This window comes from Balaenoptera ricei, chromosome 2 (genome assembly GCF_028023285.1).
Source record: "Balaenoptera ricei isolate mBalRic1 chromosome 2, mBalRic1.hap2, whole genome shotgun sequence".
NCBI classification, from domain to species: Eukaryota; Metazoa; Chordata; class Mammalia; order Artiodactyla; family Balaenopteridae; genus Balaenoptera; species Balaenoptera ricei.
The window spans coordinates 59,853,079-59,873,864 of record NC_082640.1 but is presented as its reverse complement, the minus strand read 5'-3'; the positions used below and the strand labels follow the sequence as shown (position 1 = coordinate 59,873,864).

Here is a 20,786-nt window from a genome sequence, read left to right as displayed (position 1 = left end):
ATTTTAAATATAATTGTACTAAAGATTCCAGGTAAAAAACAAAGATTGTCATAATACACCTATTGTTTAAATCCTAAATTCTAGATGTTAAATCCTTCCAGAAAAGAATACAAATAGATTAGGAGTAAAAAGGTCATATAACTATCAGACAAAATAAATGTTATGGTAAAAGATTTAGTTCACTAGGAGGATTTAACAATTTAAAAATGTATGTGCTCTTATAAGCAAAATCTTAAAAAGTATAAATCAAAAATTGAAATACAAAGGAGAAATAAGCAAAACCACCATCACAGTTAAATTTTAATGTATGAGTCTCAGAAATTTATAAGAAAGGAGATAAAAATCAGTAAGACTTTATAAGATTTTAACAATGTAATTAACACATTTGATCTAGACATATTCTAGAACACAGTACAAAATTCTTTACAAACTCATACAGAATATTTATGAATATTATTCTGTGCTGGGCAGTAAAACAGTTTTCAACACATTTCAAAGGTTTGCTGTTATACCACATGCTCAGTCTTCAGTGTGATTAAGAGGAAAGTCAGGGACAAGAATAACTATCAAAGACCTTCACATTCAGGGCTTCCCTGTTGGCGCAGTGGTTGAGAATCTGCCTGCCAATGCAGGGGACACGGGTTCGAGCCCTGGTCTGGGAAGATCCCACATGCCGCGGAGCAACTAGGCCCGTGAGCCACAACTACTGAGCCTGCGCATCTGGAGCCTGTGCTCCGCAACAAGAGAGGCCGCGATAGTGAGAGGCCCGCGCACTGCGATGAAGTGTGGCCCCCGCTTGCCGCAACTAGAGAAAGCCCTTGCACAGAAACGAAGACCCAACACAGCCATAAATAAAAAATAAATAAATAAAATAAAATAAAATAAAAAAAAAAAAAAAAAAAAAAAAAAGACCTTCACATTCAGAAATTAAGAAATACATGTCTGTATAATTTATGGATCAAAAAGCTCACAATGGGGACTTCCCTGGTGGCACAGTGGTTAAGAATCCGCCTGCCAATGCAGGGGACACGGGTTCGAGCCCTGGTCTGGGAAGATCCCACGTGCCGCGGAGCAACTAAGCCCATGCGCCACAACTACTGAGCCCGCGTGCCACAACTACTGAAGCCCGTGCACCTAGAGCCCGTGCTCCACAAGAGAAGCCCTGCTCGCCACAACTAGAGAAAGCCTTCATGCAGTAACAAAGACCCAACACAGCCAAAAATAAAATATATTTAAATAAATAAATTTAAAAAAAAAAAAAAAAGCTCACAATGGAAATTGGGAAATATTTTGACTGGAACTATAATGAAAATACTATATAACAAATCTGAGAGATGCAAACAAACCAGCAGAGGAAAACTTATAGCCCTAAATGCTTATATGAGAAAAGAAGAAAGCCTGGAAATAAATAAGCTAAGCATTCATCTCACTAAGTTAGAAAAAGAATAGCAAAATAAATGCCAGGAAACTAGAAGGAAGTAAAAATAAAGAGTAGGAGTTAAAGAAAATAAATGTACAATAGGTGTAATAGAGAGGAACAACAAAGACAAAATTTGGTTCTATGAAAAGATTAATAATATTGACAAATCTCTTTCGAAGCGGGGGAAAGGCACAAATGAATAATATTAGGAATGAATAAAGATATAATAACTCAGGTGCCACAGACATTAAAAAGATCAAATAACCTACACATATCCTCCCATATACTTTAAATCATCTCTGAACACCTAATACAATGTAAATGGTAGGTAAATAGTTGTAAATATGATATAAATACTATGTAAATAGTTGTCAGCATTAGGCAAATTCAAGTTTTGCTTTTTGGAGCTTTCTGTATTCTTTTTTTTCTTTTTCAAATATTTTCGATTTGAGATTGTTTGAATCCACGGATGCAGAACCCCCTGATACAGCAGGTCAACTGTATAACAGAAATGGTATACAGTGCAGTGGGGAAATAATGGACTTTCCAATAAATAGTATTGGCATTACTGTTTATCCACATGGAAGAAACTAAAGTTGGATCTTTGCCTCAAAGCATACCTCAAAATCAGTACCGGTAGATTAAAGACCTAAATGTGAAATGCAAAATGAAAACTCTCAGAAGAACATTTAAAGAATGTCTTTGTGCCCTTGGGGGTGGGGATAGATTTCTGTAACAAGATTCAGGAAGTACAAATTGTAAAACAAATGGCAGATAAATTTGACTATATTAATATTGAAAACTTCTAGTTATCAAAAGACACTATTGAAAAAAAAGCCTAGCTACAAAGTGGGAGAAGATGTTTACAGCATGTGAAAATAGATGCATATATGTCTTGACTATATCATGAACTCCTACAAATCAAGAAAATAGTAAACCTGTAGACAAATGGGAAAAATAAAAAAACTTATAAAAGATGAAGAAAATTCCATAAAATAAACATGAAAAGATGCTCAATCTTCTTAGTCAGGAAACTGCGAATTCAGCCTGCAATTATCTCACCCATAAGATTGGCAAAACTTTTTTTAAAAACCCAAACAATATAAAATGTGAGATTTTAGAGTTTGAAACAGTTTTGAACACTTTTGATTCAGTTTGCAAATGTCATGTAAAGTTAAAAAAGTATATGTGCTGCAACCAAGCAGTTTCACTTCTGGGTCTGTACCTTACAGAAACTCACACATGTATACCAGGAGTTTATAGTAGAACTATTCATAATAGCAAAAAACTGGAAATTACCAAAGTACCCATCAACAAAAGAATGGACAAATAAGTTGTGGTATGTTATTATAAAAGAATAATATATAAGCAGAAATGAATTACAGTTACACAAATTGACTGGGTGAATCTTAGAAACATAATTTTACATGAAAGAAGCAAGTCACATAAGAAAACATAACTGTATGATCCCATTCATATAAAGTTTAAAACTAGACAAAACTAAATGATGTGTTGGTTAGAGTCACATATATATATAATTGGTAAAAGTATATAAAAAAAGTAAGAGACTGGTTAGCACAAAATACAGAATGATGGTTACCTCTGGTGGGGAGAGAAAGGGAAGCAATTAGAGAAGACACACAACATTAATAGCCTGTTTCTAATCTTGTGCTGTGTACATAAGGGTCTATTACTGATTTTTAAACTGGACATAAACATTTTTATCTACTCTGTTCATATGTATGCTTTATTTAAAAATAAGCAACTTTTTGCTGTATACAAAAGTTAAACATTTTCATTTAAAACATTTGGAAAATGAATGTAAATTTAATGAGAAAAATATCATCATTAACATTCTTACAAAAATAATATTGTTGAATAATTTTCAGATAGGGTTGCAATACGCTTCAGATTGTATCTTTTCCATTTTTAAATGACAACACAAGCAGAGGTATTTTTACATGTGTCTTGTCAATATCAAGAGCAGAATTTGAAAAACAACATGAGTAGGTATTGCTTATAGAATCTAGTCGTAAGATTTAGGCTCATGCATGCTGACCAGGTGAAATGTATTTGTCTGAAATGTGGTGCTTTCAAGAATTAAAACAAGTCACTGTTTACTGTAGTATTTTTTAGGTCCATCAGTGGTTGAAATTGCTTTAAGCTGAGGGCCTTTTGAAATTTAATAACTAATTAATGCTGTATTTGAATGAGGTCCAAAATGATAACCCACTAATGCTGAACTCCAGGCTAGAACCAATTGTGTTTCACGAGGAGGAATCAGTGTATTTTTAGAAACCACTTTCATTTTGCTATGGTAAAAGTGGTTTTGAATTCATTTTCATTAATGTAAGGTAATATTTTAGGCACTGACTTATTGAAAAAAACTGAAAGCAAGTGTACATTCCAAAATCTTATTTAATATTAAAAGTAGTTTTTTAAAACTCTGTCATGACACCTGAATACAATTAGAACCTATATTAATTGACTCGATGACCAAAAAGATTGATGAACTGCAACCTTAAAAAGGTGCAAATGAGTTTTTCAATAGTTGACTAAAGCCACTCCATGTCACATAAGGGTCCCAACTAATAATGAAAGCTAGCCACTTGAAGAAGAGCACAAAAACATTACACTAAAATACAACAGTTCTGCTGTCTTAAAGGAGGAAGACTAAGTGGCATCATCAGCATCTGAGGTCCCCACAGATGACCTACCTGCCCTGGTGGATTTGTTAAATAATGGGGCATGGTTTTAGGGAAGCTCTGGCAGTTTCAGAGAGTTGTGGAAAAGAAAATGTACCTCCACATATTCAACTTAAAACTTTCTTTCCGGTTTTCCACTTACCCATTTTCCATTTGTGTGTTTCTTTCCTCTTTACTGTCAGGAAGGGCCACCTTCAGAGGGCCAATTCGATCCAGTATGATATCAGCCTGGTAGAGACAAGTAGTACCAGTGTCCACCACAGTGAGTAAATTCAAAATGAAGTGCTTATTTTAAAGCCCTAGATTAGATGGTGGTTATTACATGGGATTTGGATCTATCCAAAAAATGGTTGACCCCAAAATTTTTTCTATGGGTTTTTCATGTGAAGATGAATTTCTTACTAGCTATGTGACACAAGTCACCTTTTTTCGCCAAAGAAAACCATGTTATCTCAATATGTGAAATTACGATGTTAGCTATAATGTGTTACACAGATTACTGTAAGGGACTGATTTCTCCAGAAGTAATTTGAAGTGGGCTGGTACACAGGGAGGAGGAGGAGGAGGATTTTTACCTACACGTATAGGCAAATCTTTGGGAAGCTTGTAGGTCAGTTCATGTTTTAAAAGTATCGTGAGACTTCTGCTTCTGACCAAGATGGAGTAACAGGGCCTGGATTTACCTACTACTTGAAACAATTAAAAAATGGACATTTTACATTAAGCAGTGGTTTTCAAGACATTGGACGACAGGAGACAAAGGATCATGATCCCCAAGAGACGGGAAACAGTTGAGATGAGCCAATGATTGCCTCAGATTATTGCCTTGAAGGAGTTTCCAGGCTGTGGCACAGGGGTTTGGGGGGATGGCCCAGGCCGAGCTTGGTAGATTCCCTGAATTGAGAAGATGAAGCTGAGAATCCAGAAAGATCAATGTGGCTATAGTTCACTGAATGGAGTACTGGAAAAGAGAGAGCTGCAAAGAGAGAGAATTTCAGAGATCTTCAGTTCAAGTATTCAGCTGAGTAATAATCAGCACATATATAGTAGGAAAATACTTGAGGTTAGGGTAAGAATTACCTGAAGAGATTAGAGGTACCCAGTACTCACACAAGGCTAGGAAAAGTACCTGTTCCCAATAATAAGACTAAAAATCCTAATTATTCATTGGGTAATAGGTAGAGTACACAGAAGAGTATTTCCCCAGTAGTGGGGAATAATTAGCCCTAGATTGAGCACTGCTCCAGTCCTGCCTAACAAACCTTAAAAGCAAGAACTGAAAGAATCAAATTGTTTCCAAATAACTGCATCTGAGATCAAAGCTCAATAATACAAAAAAAAAATCCAATACCCAACAGGTAAAATTCACATATCTAACATCCAATCAAAAATTACAAACCTGTTAGTTTAACATACGAAAATCAGTCAATGTGATACACCACGTTAATAGAATGAAAGTTAAAAACCACATCATCACAGTAGATGCAGAAAAAGCATTTGACAAAGTTTGACATCCATTCATGATAAAAACTCTCAACAAAATAGGTATAAAAAGATACTTCCTCAACACAATAAAGGCCATTTATGAAAATCCCACAGCTAACATCATTATCAATGGGGAAAAACTGTAAGCTTTTTCTCTAAGATTCAGTATAAGGCAAGGATGCCCACTCTCACAAGTTCTATTCAACATAGTACTGGAAGTACGAGCAAGAGCAATCAGACAAAGAAAAGAAGAGAAAGGAAAAAACATCCCGATATGAAAGGAAGAAGTTAAATTATCTCTGTTTGCAGATGACATGATCATATATGTAGAAAACCCTAAACACTCATTAATAAACTGTTAGAACAAATAAATGAATTCAGTAAAGTTGCAGGATACAAAAATCAGCATATAAAAATCAGTTGCATTTCTCTACACAAACAGTGATCTATACAAAAAGGAAATCAAGAAAACAATCCTATCTTCAGTAGCGTCAAAATGAATAAAATACTTAGGAATAAATTTAACCAAGGAGGTGAAAGATCTGTACAATGAAAACCATACAATTCCAATAGCATTTTTCACAGAAATAGAAAAAACAATCCTAAAATTTGTATGAAACCACAAAAGACTCTGAATAGCCAAAGCAATCTTGCAAAAGAGGAGAGTTGGAGGCAACATACTTCCTGGTTTCAAATTATATTACAGAGCTACAGTAATCAAGGCAGTATGGTACTGGCATTAAAAGAAACACATAGATAATGGAACAGAATTGAGAAACCAGAAATAAATCCCATCATGTACAGTCAATGAATTTTTGACAAGAGTGCCAAGAATATACAAAGGATAGTCTTCTCAATAAATGGTGTTGGGAGAATTGGATAGCCACATAGAAAAGAATGAAATTGGACCACTATAGTGCATCACACACAAATATCAACTCAGAATGAATTAAATACTTACATGCAGGACCTGAACCATAAAGCTCCTAGAAGGAAATATAGGGAAAAAGCTCCTTGGCATTTGCAATGATTTTTTGGATATGACACCAAAAGCTCAGGCAACAAAAGCAAAAATAAACAAGAGGGACTATATCAAACTAAAAATCTTCACACAGCAAAAGAAATAATCAACAAAATGAGAATGCAACCTAAGGAATGGGAGAAAATATTTGCAAACATATATCAGAAAAGGGGTTAAAACCCAAAATAAATAAGGAACTCATACAACTCAATAGCAAAAAAACCAACCAACCCAGTTTTAAAATGGGCCTCTCCAGCATGCTAAGCTCATTCTTTGAGTTCTCAGAGAAATGTATGTGGAATGCCTTTTTACCCCTATAATTCTAAATAAATGAAATATTAAAATAACGGTTTATAAAGCAGTCAAATGGGATTTTAAGTGTAGGATTTCTTATGAGTTAATCGCAAGTTTTATTTTTTTTAAACCTTAAGTTCAAGTAAGATTCCTCTCTCTTCTTACTGAGTGTCATAGGACCAATTACATCTTAATACATAAGCCCATGAAGGAGACAAAAAATTTCCCAGAGTTTCCAGAAATTAATTTTTTCCTTTGTGTATGTGACCAAAAAGGAGGAGAGGAGCAAAGGACCTGAATGGACATTTTTCCAAAGAAGACATACAAATAGCTAACAAGTATATGAAAGGTATTCACTATCATTAATCATCAGGGAAATGCAAATCAAAACCACAATGAAATATTACCTCATGACTATTATCAAAAAGATAAAAGATAAGTGTTGGCAAGGATGTTGGAAAAAAAGGAAACTTTGTACACTGTTGGTGGGAATGTAAATTGGTTAAGCCATTATAGAAAATGTTATGGAGGTTCCTCAAAAAATTAAAAATAGGACTACCGTATAATCCAGCAATCCCTCTTCTGGGTATATACCCAAAGGAAATGAAATCAGTACCTCAAAGAGATTGCTGTGCTCCCATGTTTATTGCAGCATTATTTATAATAGCCAAGATATGAAAACAACCTGTGTCCATCAATGGATGAATGGATAAAGAAATGGTGGTATATACAACGAAATATTACTCAGCCTTTAAAAAGGAGATCCTGCCATTTGCAACAACATGAATGGACCTGCAGGACAGTGTGCTAAGTGAAATAAGCCAGACAAAGAAAGAAAAATACCGCAGGACCTCATTTATATGTTTTTTTTAATCATTTTTTTTTTTGGCCACACCGCGCGGCTTGCAGGATCTTAGTTCCCCGACCAGGGATCGAACCTGCGCCCCCTGCGGTGGAAGTGCAGAGTCCTAACCACTGGACCGCCAGGGAAGTCCCACATTTATATGTTTTACCTACAAAAAGTTACACAGAACAGAGAGTAGAAGAAGGGTGGTTATGGGGGTAAGGAAGTGGGAGAAGTGGGGAGACGCTGGTCAAAAGGTTGCAAAGTTGTGGTTATGTAGGGATGAATAAATGAAGAAATCTAAAGTACAACATGATGACTGTAGTTAATCATACTATATTGTATACTGGGAATTTGTTAACATGTATATTTGTTACATGTATATGTAAAAAAATAAAATTGAGTAGTGGAAATCACCCAAGCTGAACAGAAAAAAGAAGAAAAGATTTTTAAATCAGGATAGTTTGAGACCTTTGGGACAACATCAAGAGTACTAACATCCACATTATAGAGGTCTCAGAAATTGAGAAGAGAGAGAGGAAGGGGCAGAGAATTTATTTGAAGAAATAATAGTTGAAAACTTCCCTAACCTAGGAAAGGAAACACATCCAGGTCCAGGAAGCACAGAGAGTCCCAAACAAGATGAACCCAAAGAGGTCCACACCAAGACACACTGTAATTAAAAATGGCAAAAAATTAAAGGTTAAGAGAGAATCTTAAAAGCAGTGAGGGAAAAACAACTAGCGATGTACAAAGGAACTCATAACACTGTCAGCTGACTTCTCAGCAGAAACTTTGCAGGTCAGAAGGGAACAGCACAGTATGTTCAGTGTGAGGAAAGGAAAAAACCTACAACCAAGAATACTCTACCCAGGAAGGAGAGATAAAGAGTTTTTCAGACAAGCCAAAGCTGAGAGTTCAGCACCACTAAACTGGCTTTACAAGAAATGTTAAAGGGACTTACATAAGCAGAAAAGAAGAAACCACAGCTAGAAATATAAAAATTACAAAAGGAAGAATCTATAAAAACAGACTCATAGATGCAGAGAACAAATGGGTGGTTGCCAGAAAGGAGGGATGGTGGACAAAATAGGTGAAGGGGATTTAGAGGTACAAACCTCCAGTTATATAAGTCATGGGGATGTAACATATGGCATAAGGAATATGATCAATAATATTATAATAACTTTGTATGGGACAGATGAACTAGACTTATTATTTCATAATGTATGCAGATGTCAAATCATTATGTAGGACACCTGAAACTAAAATAATATTGTACATCAACTATATTTCAATTTAAAAAAAGAAAAAAGAAAAGAAGAAATAAATAGTATAGCTACTGTGGAAAACAGTTTAGCAGTTTCTTAAAGAGTTAAACATAAATTTATCTTAATATCCAGCAATCCCATCCCTAGATAACAACCCACAATAAATGAAAACATATGTCTACACAAAGACTTGAATGTCCATAGTGGCAATATTCATAATAAACCCAAAGTGGAAATAATCTAAATATTCATCAACTAGATATGGTATGTCCATAAAATGGAATACTATTCAGCCACAAAAAGGGACAAAGTATTGACACACGCTGTAACATGGATAAATCTCCATTATGCTAAGTGATACCAGCCACAAAAGACCACAGATTGCATGCTTGCACTTATATTAAGGTTAATGCTATAACATGGATGAACCTTGAAGATACTATGCAAGTGGTTGCCTAGGGTTGAGTTTGGAATGGGAAGTGACTGCAAAAAAATTAAACATAGAATCACTATATGATCCAGCAATTCCACTTCAGGGTATATACATAAGTGAATCCAAGTCAGGAGCTCAAATAGTTATTTGTATACCACTGTTCACAGAAGCATTATTCACAATAGCCAAAAGATGGAAACCACCCAAATGTCCATCAAGGAATGAATTGACTGGACAGCTGCATGTAAATCAATGAAGTTAGAACACACCCTCATACCATACACAAAAATAAACTCTAAATGGCTTAAAGACTTAAACATAGGACATGACATCATAAAACTCCTAGAAGAGAACATAGGCAAAACATTCTCTGACATAAATTGTACCAAGGTTTTCTTAGGTCAGTCTCCCAAAGCAATAGAAATAAAAGCAAAGGTAAACAAATGGGACCTAATCAAACTTATAAGCTTTTGCACAGCAAAGGAAACCATAAACAGAACAAAGAGACAACTCACGGAATGGGAGAAATATTTGCAAATGATGCAACCAACAAGGGCTTAATCTCTAAAATATACAAACAGCTCATACAACTCAACAAAAACCAAACAGCCCAATCAAAAAATAGCAGAAGAACTAAATAGACATTTCTCCAAAGAAGACATACAGACGGCCAACAGGTACATGAAAAGATGCTCAACGTCTCTAATTATTAGAGAAATGCAAATCAAAACTACAATGAGGTATCACCTCATACTGGTCAGACTGGCCATCATTAAAAAGTCTACAAGTAACAAATGCTGGAGAGGGTGTGGAGAAAAGCAAACCCTCCTACACTGTTGGTGGGAATGTAAACTGGTGCAGCCAAGATGGAAAACGGAGTTTCCTCAAAAAGCTAAAAACAGAGCTGCCATATAATCCAGCAATCCCACTCCTGGGCATATATTCAGACAAAACTATAATTCGAAAAGATACATGCACCCCTATGTTCACAGCAGCACTAGTCACAACAGCCAAGACATGGAAACAACCTAAATATCCACTGACAGATGAATAGGTAAAGAAGATGTTGTACATATATACAATGGAATACTACTCAGCCATGAAAAAAGAATGAAATAATGCTGTTTGCAGCAACATGGATGGATCTAGAGATTATCATACTAAGCGAAGTAAGTAGAAAGACAAATACCATGTGATATCACTTATATGAGGAATCTAAAATATAACACAAATAAACTTATCTATGAAACAGAAACAGACTCAGAGACATAGAGAACAGACTTGTGGTTACCAGGGGATGGGGGTGGGGGAGGGATGGAGTGGGAATTTGGGGTTAGGAGATGCAACCTGTTATATATAGAATAGATAACAACAAGGTCCTACTGTATAGCATAGGGAACTATATTCAATATCCTGTGATGAACCATAATGGAAAAGAATATTTTTAAAAAGATTGTATATATATGTATAATGGAATCACTTTGCTGTACAGCAGAAATTAACACAACGTTGTAAATCAACTATACTTAAATAAAACATTTTTTAAAAAATGAATGAATTGATAAACGCAAAGTGGTACATAAATACAATGGAATATTATTTAGCCTTAAAAAGGAATCAAATTCTGATTCATGCTACAACATGGATGAACTTTCAAGACAGTATGCTAAGTGAAATAAGCCAAACACAAAAGATAAGTATTACATGATTTCACTTATTTGAAGTATCTAGAGTAATCAAATTCATAGAGACAGAAAGTAAAATGGTTGTTACCAGGGGCTAAGAGTAGGAGAATGGGGAGTTATTTAATGACTACAGTTTCAGTGTGGGATTATGAAAAAGTTTTGGAGATGCATGGCGGTGATGATTGTACAACAGTGTGGAACTGAACTGTACAGTTAAAAATGGTTAAAATGGTAAATCTTATTATGTATATTTCACAATAAAAAGCCAGAAAGAGATGCTGTTATTAAATGATACTGTCAGATGATTCAGTTTAATATGCTCAAAATTAACTTCTGAGTTATCAAGAGATTGAGATGTGTTCCTCTACTTTGTAATTGAGTGAAATCATGTATTTTAATGGTTTGGTGAGTTTGTTGATTTTTGCTAAATTTGTAATGATATTGTCTGGAACTACATTCATTTGTAAAATGCCTGATGGTAAAGTAACCAGTGAAGAAATTCTCAGAGAACTGAAAATTTATTATTGAGCATGGTTTTAACTGGGAATATTAACACAAGTAAGGCTGACAGGAAAAAATGTAGGAATGGTTGACTGCCAGTAATGCTTGAATGCACAAGTATCCGTGTTTGTAATTCACCAGTAACATCTCTCTTCAAAAGGTTTGCCTCTTAATTTTTTTTTTCAGAATGTTCAATGGGATGGTAAAAACTCAATTATTTTTTAGAAAATATACACACATAAAAAACAAGTCGACGTCTTCCTGTTTATAATAAAATAGAAGCTACCTTGGAGCCTTTCCACACAGAGGTACTCTGGTTTCATTGAGAAAAGAGTTTTGGAACTCAAGTATTAAATTGCTGCTTTCTTTTAATGGAGGCAAAAAAGATGTCACAACAGAGGGTAAAAATCTAGATACGGTATTGGGCATAGCTCACAAAATTAGCTGACTGACCACTTATTTTTTCAAGGTCAAACAGTCTATCAGTAACTGCAAGGCCATTACTTTAAGAAAAGCAAAAAGAAATGCCTTTTACTGCATGTGACAAGATCTGTGTCATGAAAATAAAGTTGATCACGGGGACTGGGAATTGCTTAATGCTATTAGCTCGTATTTGTTATGAAAATCGCAGCATGATGGTACATTCTATTTTAAATTTTATTAATGACCTGCTTTCACCAGGGAACTCCTCTTGCCACCACACCATAAAGCTTTATTCATTTTATCACTCCCTTCTGATAGGTTTGTTCGTGTCACCCTGTGTGCCTCTGGAATATAAACCTCCCTAGGCAATCTTTTCAATTCGTTCATTAAGTAAACCTACAGCCTAAAGTCCTAGCATACATTTAGATTGTGATTATGTATCCCTATTGCAATAATGCAATAGTTCTGAAAGTGCAGCTCTTCAAATGAAAAGCAAGCAGTGTAATATGTAATCATGAACATCAGGTGTCTGTAGGTGCCAGGCACTGTGACTGATATTTCATATCGGAGGAGAACTCAAAATTTTAAGTCTTAACACCCATTGTGAGGCAGGTGGTATTATTCTCACTCTACAAAAGAGAAAACTGAGGCTTAGAGAGGTTAAGATCAAGATCACACATCAGAAGGTGGTAGGACAAGGATTTAAACCCCAATTTTTTTTTTTAATTTTGTTTGTTTTTTTACTTATTTATTTATTTTTGGCTGTGTTGGGTCTTCATTTCTGTGCGAGGGCTTTCTCTAGCTGTGGCGAGCGGGGGCCACTCTTCATCGCGGTGCGCGGGCCTCTCACTGTCGCGGCCTCCCTTGTTGCAGAGCACAAGCTCCAGACGCGCAGGCTCGGTAGTTGTGGCTCACGGGCCTAGTTGCTCCGCAGCATATGGGATCTTCCCAGACCAGGGCTCGAACCCGTATCCTCTGCATTGGCAGGCAGATTCTCAACCACTGCGCCACCAGGGAAGCCCCCAAGTTTTTTGTACTGCACTTATGCTTTCACAGATATGGGTTAGACTTAGGGCTCATCGGCTATGTAGGGAATTGTCCCTACATTAAATAGTCCTAGCTAGCCACAGCGTTTTTTGTTTTGTTTTGTTTTGGTTTTTAGTCCTGATTTTTGTTGTTTTGTTTTGTTTTTGCTACTTTCTTGTTTTCTTGCCATCAGTTATTAATTTTTATTGCTGTTAGAATGACTCACTCTAGCAATCTTTTCCCCTTACTCTCTTTATCATTTGTAGTATCTTTAAAAAAAATTCACCAGGTTTGTTAGAACTTCAGGTAACAGAAAACAGGCAGTGAGGAAAGGCAGGGACACTTTCTTCTGTGAGATCTGAATGGAGGTGCTGACACAACTCTTCTGTGTTCTGAGGAGCATTGTGCGGCTTATTTGTATGTTCTAGGCTAGTTCACCTCAACTCTTCATATCACAAACAGAAGGGGTGGATGAATATGTGTGAATAAAATAAAAATGTGTTGGCAGGTGTGCATATAAAGAAAAATTGAGATGGAGAAAACATCTTAATTCTTATTTTCTATAGGTCATGGAGAACATTGAAGAAATATCACAGTGAACCCAAATCACTGCTTTTTGTTACAAAGGCAGAAAATGAAACACCAAAAGGTAAAAGAAATTAAACAAGTTAATCCTTCTTTGTTCTCTAAATAAGACTGAAAGTTATCATACCCTGAAACACAGTCTGTCCTATTGCAAGGTATGTGTGTTTCTGTCACGTATATTATTAGTTCATTTGCAGTCGGTAAATAGGGGAGTAATATTAATCCTATGTGAAAGTTGCATTGGTCAAACATGATTTTTCCCAGTAAGCTAATGTGTTGGGGCATCCAGAGGCAAACTTTCTCACAGCTAAGGAGAAACTTTTAGCAATGTATGAAGACCCTAAGAGAAAAGATGAAAATCCTAATTAAGGGCAAGGAGTGGCTTTAGTGGCTTTCACTGTGTTAAGCTGTCTGGGAAAGCTGCAAGTACAGGTAAGGCATGAAGACATTTCACCCGGTGATTAGAAAAAAAGCATTGATTGATGAAGGTGAAACCACACAACTTGTCTCAGGACTTAATGACTCACAGGTTCTTTATGTCTGTGCAGAAGGAATTCGGTGAGGGACAAAGTGGGAGGTAAGAAGTGGATTTATTAGTATAGGATGCTTGTGAAGGATACAAGTGGGCAGGCAAGAGAGCTCTGCCCCAAGAACTAAGTGGGCTACGTTTTTATAATCAAAGGAAAAGTGGGAAGTGGGAGAAGACCACCTTCTTCCACATTCTTTGAGTAGACATCACACTTAACATCACTAGCTCCTCCTTTGGGTGGGGCAGAGGAGTTTTTGACCCTATTTGGTCAAACGGGGACTGTCATGGTGCTATTCAAATCAGCAGAAGGGTGGTAACATAGACTAAAATATGTTAAATCATCTCAGATTTCAGTATGAGGGTCTTCTACTTTGGAATGCCACCTTTCCCCTGTATTCCTGTCCTTGGTACATGCTCAGGTGCATGTCCTAAAGATCATTATCTTGCTGACCTTGACCAGCAGGCTGTAGGCCTTGTTTTTTCACTTAATGGCCTGGGGCATATCTCATGCTTTTATTGCATGGTTTCATTGTTAAGACCTGTTTTGTTTCATAGTGTTCTGATTGCTTTCTTGAGTGTTCATTAGCTTACAATGGTCTCCCGAAGTTCCCTTTGTGTCTATAATCCCCTAGTGGGACTTCTAAAACTACCTGTGTAACTATCCTGCTCTATCCCTATCATTGGCAGCTACCTTTAGATCATATTTTTAATATATTGATGAAAATCGTTTCTCTATGAGAAGCAATTGATTTCAAGGATCTATATCTGAAAGAAACACAAGCCCAAAAGTTTAAGTATACTGAAGATGGACTAATTTGCAGTGCAGATACTAGTGGAAATTTAGGATTCTAGTTTTTGTTACTGCTCAGGTTACAAAATTCCAAACTTATTTTCCCCAAAAGGCTTTTAATTTTAGGGCATGATTTTGCAGAATGTGAGGTTTTCACCTTATTAGGAGCAAAATAAAGAATTCATTAGGCCAGAACAGTTTCTTCAGTTTTTCCAACTGTGTAGTTACCCTGAAATATAATAGAAAAAAACCAATGGCAACTTTCAGGACGTATGAAGAGTTGTGGAGTAGCTTGGGGCAGTGGGAGTTCTGAACACCAAAGGTCTAGGCTAGTAAATGGTTGAGGCAGAGGAGCAAGCTCTGGCCAAACGTAACAGCCCACCTGTGAACAACTTCCCCTTCAAGCCAGTTTCTCCACATCCTTGCCAACACTTGTTTTTGTTTGTTTGTTTGTTTGAATAGCCATCCTAATAGGTGTGAAGTGGTATCTCATTGTGGTTTTGATTTGCATTTCCCTAATTAGTGATGTTTAGCATCTTTTCATGTGCTTATTGGTCATCTGTATATCTTCTTTGGATACCTGCCTATTCAAGTCCTTTGCTTATTTTGAACTAGGTTGTCTCTTGTTGCTGTTGTTGCATTTTAGTTCTTCAGATATTCTGGTTATTAATCCCTCAGTTGGTACACACTGACTTTTCCCAACAGTCTAGCCCAGTGTGAGCACTGTGAATTGAATCTGTCACTAGTGCCACTGATTCATTCATTCGCTCATTCATTTACCCATCATTCACTTACAACTAATACATATGAGCTTGAGACACTAGAGTATACAAAACGAAAAACCCTCATCGAATTTTTTAACAGACTATTTTTTTAAAAGTTACAGATTTATAGAATGATTGAGAAGACAGTGCAGAGTTCCCATATACTTCCCTCTCCCATACAGTTTTCCCTACTATTAAACATCTGTGTAAAATGTACTAGTGTGCTACATTTGCTAATATAAATGAAACAATTATAAATTAAATGAAACAAATGAAACGTTAACAAAAGTCTATAGTTTACATTAAGGCTCCTCTTTTTGTTATAGTTTTATGGATTTTGACAAATGCATCATTTTATGTGTCCACCACTACAGTATCATGTTGAATAATTTCACCACCCTAAAAATCTCCTGTGCTCCATCTACTCACCCTTCCCAATCTCACAGTGATAACCACTAATCCCTTTACTATCTCTATAGTTTTCCAGAATGTCATATAGTTGGAGTCATACAGTATGTAGCCTTTTCAGACTGTCTCCTTTCACTTAGCCATATACAAATTAACCTTCCTCTCTGTCTTGTGGCTTGATAACCTTTTTTTTTTTTAATAGCTAGGTTATATGACTTTTTTTGGTGGTTTAAAGAAGTTTTTATGGTAGAAAAACATAGATAAGATGTTCCATTTTTACGTATACAATTCAGTGGCATTAATTATATTCACACTGGTGCAACCATCACCACCATCCATCTCCAGAACTTTCTCATCATCCCATACTGAACACTGTACCCATTAAGCAGTGACTCCCCATTCCTTCACTCAACACCCTGGTAGCCAACATTCTACTTTAAGTATTTAAATATTCTCAGTACTTCATGTAAGTAGAATCATGTATTTGTCCTTTTGTGTGTGGCTTATTTCACTTACCATGTCTGCAGGGTTCATCAGCACTATAGTATGTATCCAAATTTCATTCCTTTGTATGACTGAATAATTCCACTGTATGTATCTACCACATTTTGCTTATTCATTCATCAATCAATGAACATGAGTCATTTCACCTTTTGGCTACTGAGATAATGCTTCCATGAACATACATGTGCAAGTATATCTTCAAGCCCCTGTTTTCTGTTCTTTTGTATAAATACCCAGAAGTGGAATTGCTGAATCAAATGCTAATTCTGTATTTAATTTTTTGAGGAACTGCCATACTGTTTTCTACAGCAGCTATACCACTTTATATTCCTAGCAGCAATACACAAAAGTTCCAGTTTCTCCACATACTTGTCAACACTTTTTTTCCCCCCAATAATAGCCACCCTAATGGGTATGAAGTGGTATTTCATCATGGTTTTGATTTGCATTTCCCAAATGGTTAGTGATGTTGAGCATTTTTTTCATGTGCTTATTGGCCATTCTGTATCTTCTTTGGATACCTGTCTATTCAAGTCCTTTGCCCAGTTTTGATTTGGGTTGTCTCATTGCTGTTGTTGCATTTTAGTAGTTTTTTATATATTAATGGACATTAATCCCTCATCAGATATGTGATTTGCAAATATTTTCTCCCATTCTGTGGATTGCTTTTTTCACTCCATTGATAGTGTCCTTTGATACATAAATGTTTAATTTTTGATGAAGCCCAGTTTGTCTGTTTTTTCTTCTGATGCCTATGACTTTGGTGTCATATCCAAGAAATCACTGCCAAATCCAAAGTCCTGAAACTTTTCCCCTGTTTTCTTCTAAGAGTGGAGTTAAGTCTTAGGTTTAGGTCTTTGATCCATTTGAATTAATTTTTCTATATGGTGTTAGATAAAAATCCAACTTCATTCTTTTGCATGTGGATATCCTATTTTCCCAACACCATTTGTTGGAAACACTGTCCTTTCCCATTAAATGGTCTTGGTGCACTTCCCCCAAATCATTTGACCATATATGTGAGGATTTCTGGATTCTTTATTCTTTGATTATTGTAGCTTTGCAGTAAAATTTGAAATCAGGAAGTGTGAGCCTTCCATCTTTAATCTTTTTCAAGATTGTTTTGGCTATTTGGGGATCCTAGATATTCTGCTTATTTTTCTATTTCTGTAAAAAATGTCATTGAGATTGTGAAGTGGATTACATTGAATCTGTAGATCACCTGACATCATACCAGTATTAAGTCTTCCAATCTATGAACATGGGATGTCTTTCCATTTATGTGTCATCTTTAACATCATTCAGCAATGTTTTGTGGTTTTCAGTGTACAAGTCTTTCACCTTCATTAAGTTAATTCCTATGTATATTATTGTTTTTGATGCTATTGTAAAGGGAGTTATCCTAATTTCTGTTTTGGGTTGTTCATGTTAGTGTACAGAAAGGAAACTGATTTTGTGTGTTGCTTCTGTATGCTTCAACTTTGCTGATTTGTTTCAAGTTCTAACAGAACTTGTGGTTCTGGGATCATTAGTGTTTTCTACATATAGGATCATGTATTCTGCAGAGATAATTTTACTTCTTCCTTTCTAATTTCAATCTTTTTCTTGACTAATTACTATGCCTCGATCTTCCAACACTATGTTGAATAGCAGTAGTAAAAGTTGCATCCTTGTCTTGTTCCTGATCGTTAGGAAATGCTTTCAGTCCGTCTCCATTGAGTACGATGTTAGCTATAAGGTTTTCATATGTGGTCTTTATTATATTGAGGTAGCTTCCTTCAATTCCTAGGGGGAGGTGGTGGTTTTTTTTTTAATCAAAAAGAATTTTGTCACATTCTTTTTCAGCATCAACTGATGGGATCCATGTGGGACCCTCATTCTGCTAATGCAGTGTATTGTATTTGATTGGATTTTCATCTGTTGAACCATCCTTGCATTGCAGCAATAAATCCACTTGTTCAAAATGTATAAAACTTTTAATGTGCTCCTGAATTCAGTTTGCTAATACTTTAAGATGTTTGCATCAATATTCATCGGGGTATTGGTCTTTAACTTTCTTTTCTTGTGTTGTCATTGGCTGGCTTTGGTATCAGGGCAATACTGGCCTTATACAATGGATTAGGAAGTGTTCCCGCCTATTGAATTTTTTTGAAAGGTTTGAGGACTGGAGTTATTTCTTCTTTAAATGTTTGGTTGAATTGAGTAAAGCCAGAGGTTGCAGGATTTTCCTTTGTTGGGAGGTTTTTGACTGCTGATTCAATCTCCTTTCTAGCTATAGGTCTATGTAGATTTTTAATTTCTTCATGAATCAGTCTTAGTATGGTTGTGTTTTTGTTTTTAGAAATATATCCATTTCATCTAGGTTATTCAACTTGTTTAAAGCTGCTCATAGTACTCTTATGATCCTTTTTATTTCTGTAGACTCGTTAGTAATAACCCTACTCTTATTTCTGTTTTTAGAAGTTGAGTCTTCTCTTTTGTTATTGATCTAGCTAAAGGTTTGTCCACTTTGTTAACCTTTTCAAAGAACTAGCTTTTAGTTCAAAATTTTCTATTGATTTCCTTTTCAGTATTTTGCTTATCTTGGTTCTAATCTTCCTTCTACTAGCCTTGGGTTTAGTCTATTCTTTTTCTAGTTCCTTAAGTTATAAAGTTAGAATGTTGATTTCAGATTTTTTTTTTTAACGTAAGCATTTACAGCTAGAATTTTCTGTCTTATGGGGTGCAGTGAAAACAGTGCTGTTTTTTGGTATGTTGTGTTTGGCTTAATGTATTTTGAGGATGTTATTAGATGTGTAAATGTATATAACTGTTACATCGTTGTTGTATAAAACCTTTTAACATATAATGTACTTTTCTGTCTCTTTAAATCCAAAAAGGTTGTAAGTCTATTTGTCTGATAATAGTATACTCTTCTCTTTTGGTTACTATTTGCATGGAATATTTTTGCTCCTTATTTTCTGTGTTAGTGTCTTCTTTTGTGTTTTGTTTTATAGTGAAACATTAAAATTCTCTTTTTTTCCTTTTGTGTGTATTCTATAGCTATTTCTTTGTGGTTACCATGGGGATTCTATTTAACATCATGAAGTAATGACATTAATTTGAATTTACAGCAGCTTAACTTCAATAGTGCATAAAAACTTTGCTCTTATATAACTTCACCCTCACTCCCTTTCAACTATTACTGTCAGTCACAAGATTGCATCTTTAAGCACTGTGTCTAAAAACATAAACCAACTAAAAACATAAACCAATAACTGTATTTTTATATGTTAGTTCCTAAACTGTGTGGAAAACAAAGAGTTACAAATCAAAGTTATAATACTACCTTCTATAATTGTTCATGTATACCTTTACTGGAGAGCTTTACTTCATATGGTTTCCTGTTCCTATCCTTTGTCCTTTCATTTCAACTTGAAGAATTTCCTTTAGCATTTCTTGCAGGGCAGGTCCAGTTGTATCAGTGTCCGGTAATGTTTTAATTTCTCCCTCATTTTTGAAGGACAGTTTTGCCAGATAGAAGATTTTAGGTTGACAGTTTTTTTGAGAAATCTGATAATCTTATTGAAGATCCCTTTTATGTGATGTTTCTTCATTCTTGCTGCTTTCAAGATTCTTTCTCTTTGTATAGCTTAATTATACAGATTTTCCTCCACTTACAATGGGGTTGTATCTTGATAAACCCATGGTAAGTTGAAAATATAAGTCGAAAATGCATTTTATATACCTAACTTACTGAACATCATAGCTAAGCCTATCCTATCTTAAATGTGCTGTGAACAATTACGTTAGCCTGTAGCTGGGCAAAATCATCTAATACAAAGCCTATTTTGAAGTGATGTAATTTACTGAATACTGTACTGAAAACAGAATAGTTGTACGTGTATTAGATGTTTACTCACGATCATGTGGCTGACTGGGAGCTGCAGCTCTCTGCCACTGCTAGGCATCATAAGTGCATATCTTACTGCATATTGCTAGCCTGGGAAAAGATCAAAATTCAAAACTTGAAGTATGGTTTCTACTGAACACATATCATCTTTACACCATCGTAAAGTTGAAAAATTCCTAAGTCAAATTGTCCTAGGTCAAGGACCA

The 20,786-nt window shown here is 35.5% G+C and overlaps 1 protein-coding gene across 4 annotated transcripts in view; it reads left to right on the top strand.

Moving 5' to 3' along the window:
- The window catches only part of NRG4 (neuregulin 4), a 128,167-nt gene that overhangs the window by 104,179 nt on the left and 3,202 nt on the right, over positions 1-20,786 (top strand). For all 4 annotated transcript variants that reach the window (XM_059912689.1, XM_059912687.1, XM_059912686.1 and 1 more), the window contains 2 exons: positions 4,308-4,387; positions 13,675-13,757. In XM_059912689.1, coding sequence (XP_059768672.1) covers positions 4,308-4,387; positions 13,675-13,691 — 97 coding nt within the window. In that variant the 3' untranslated portion in view covers positions 13,692-13,757. The remainder of the gene's footprint in view (positions 1-4,307; positions 4,388-13,674; positions 13,758-20,786) is intronic.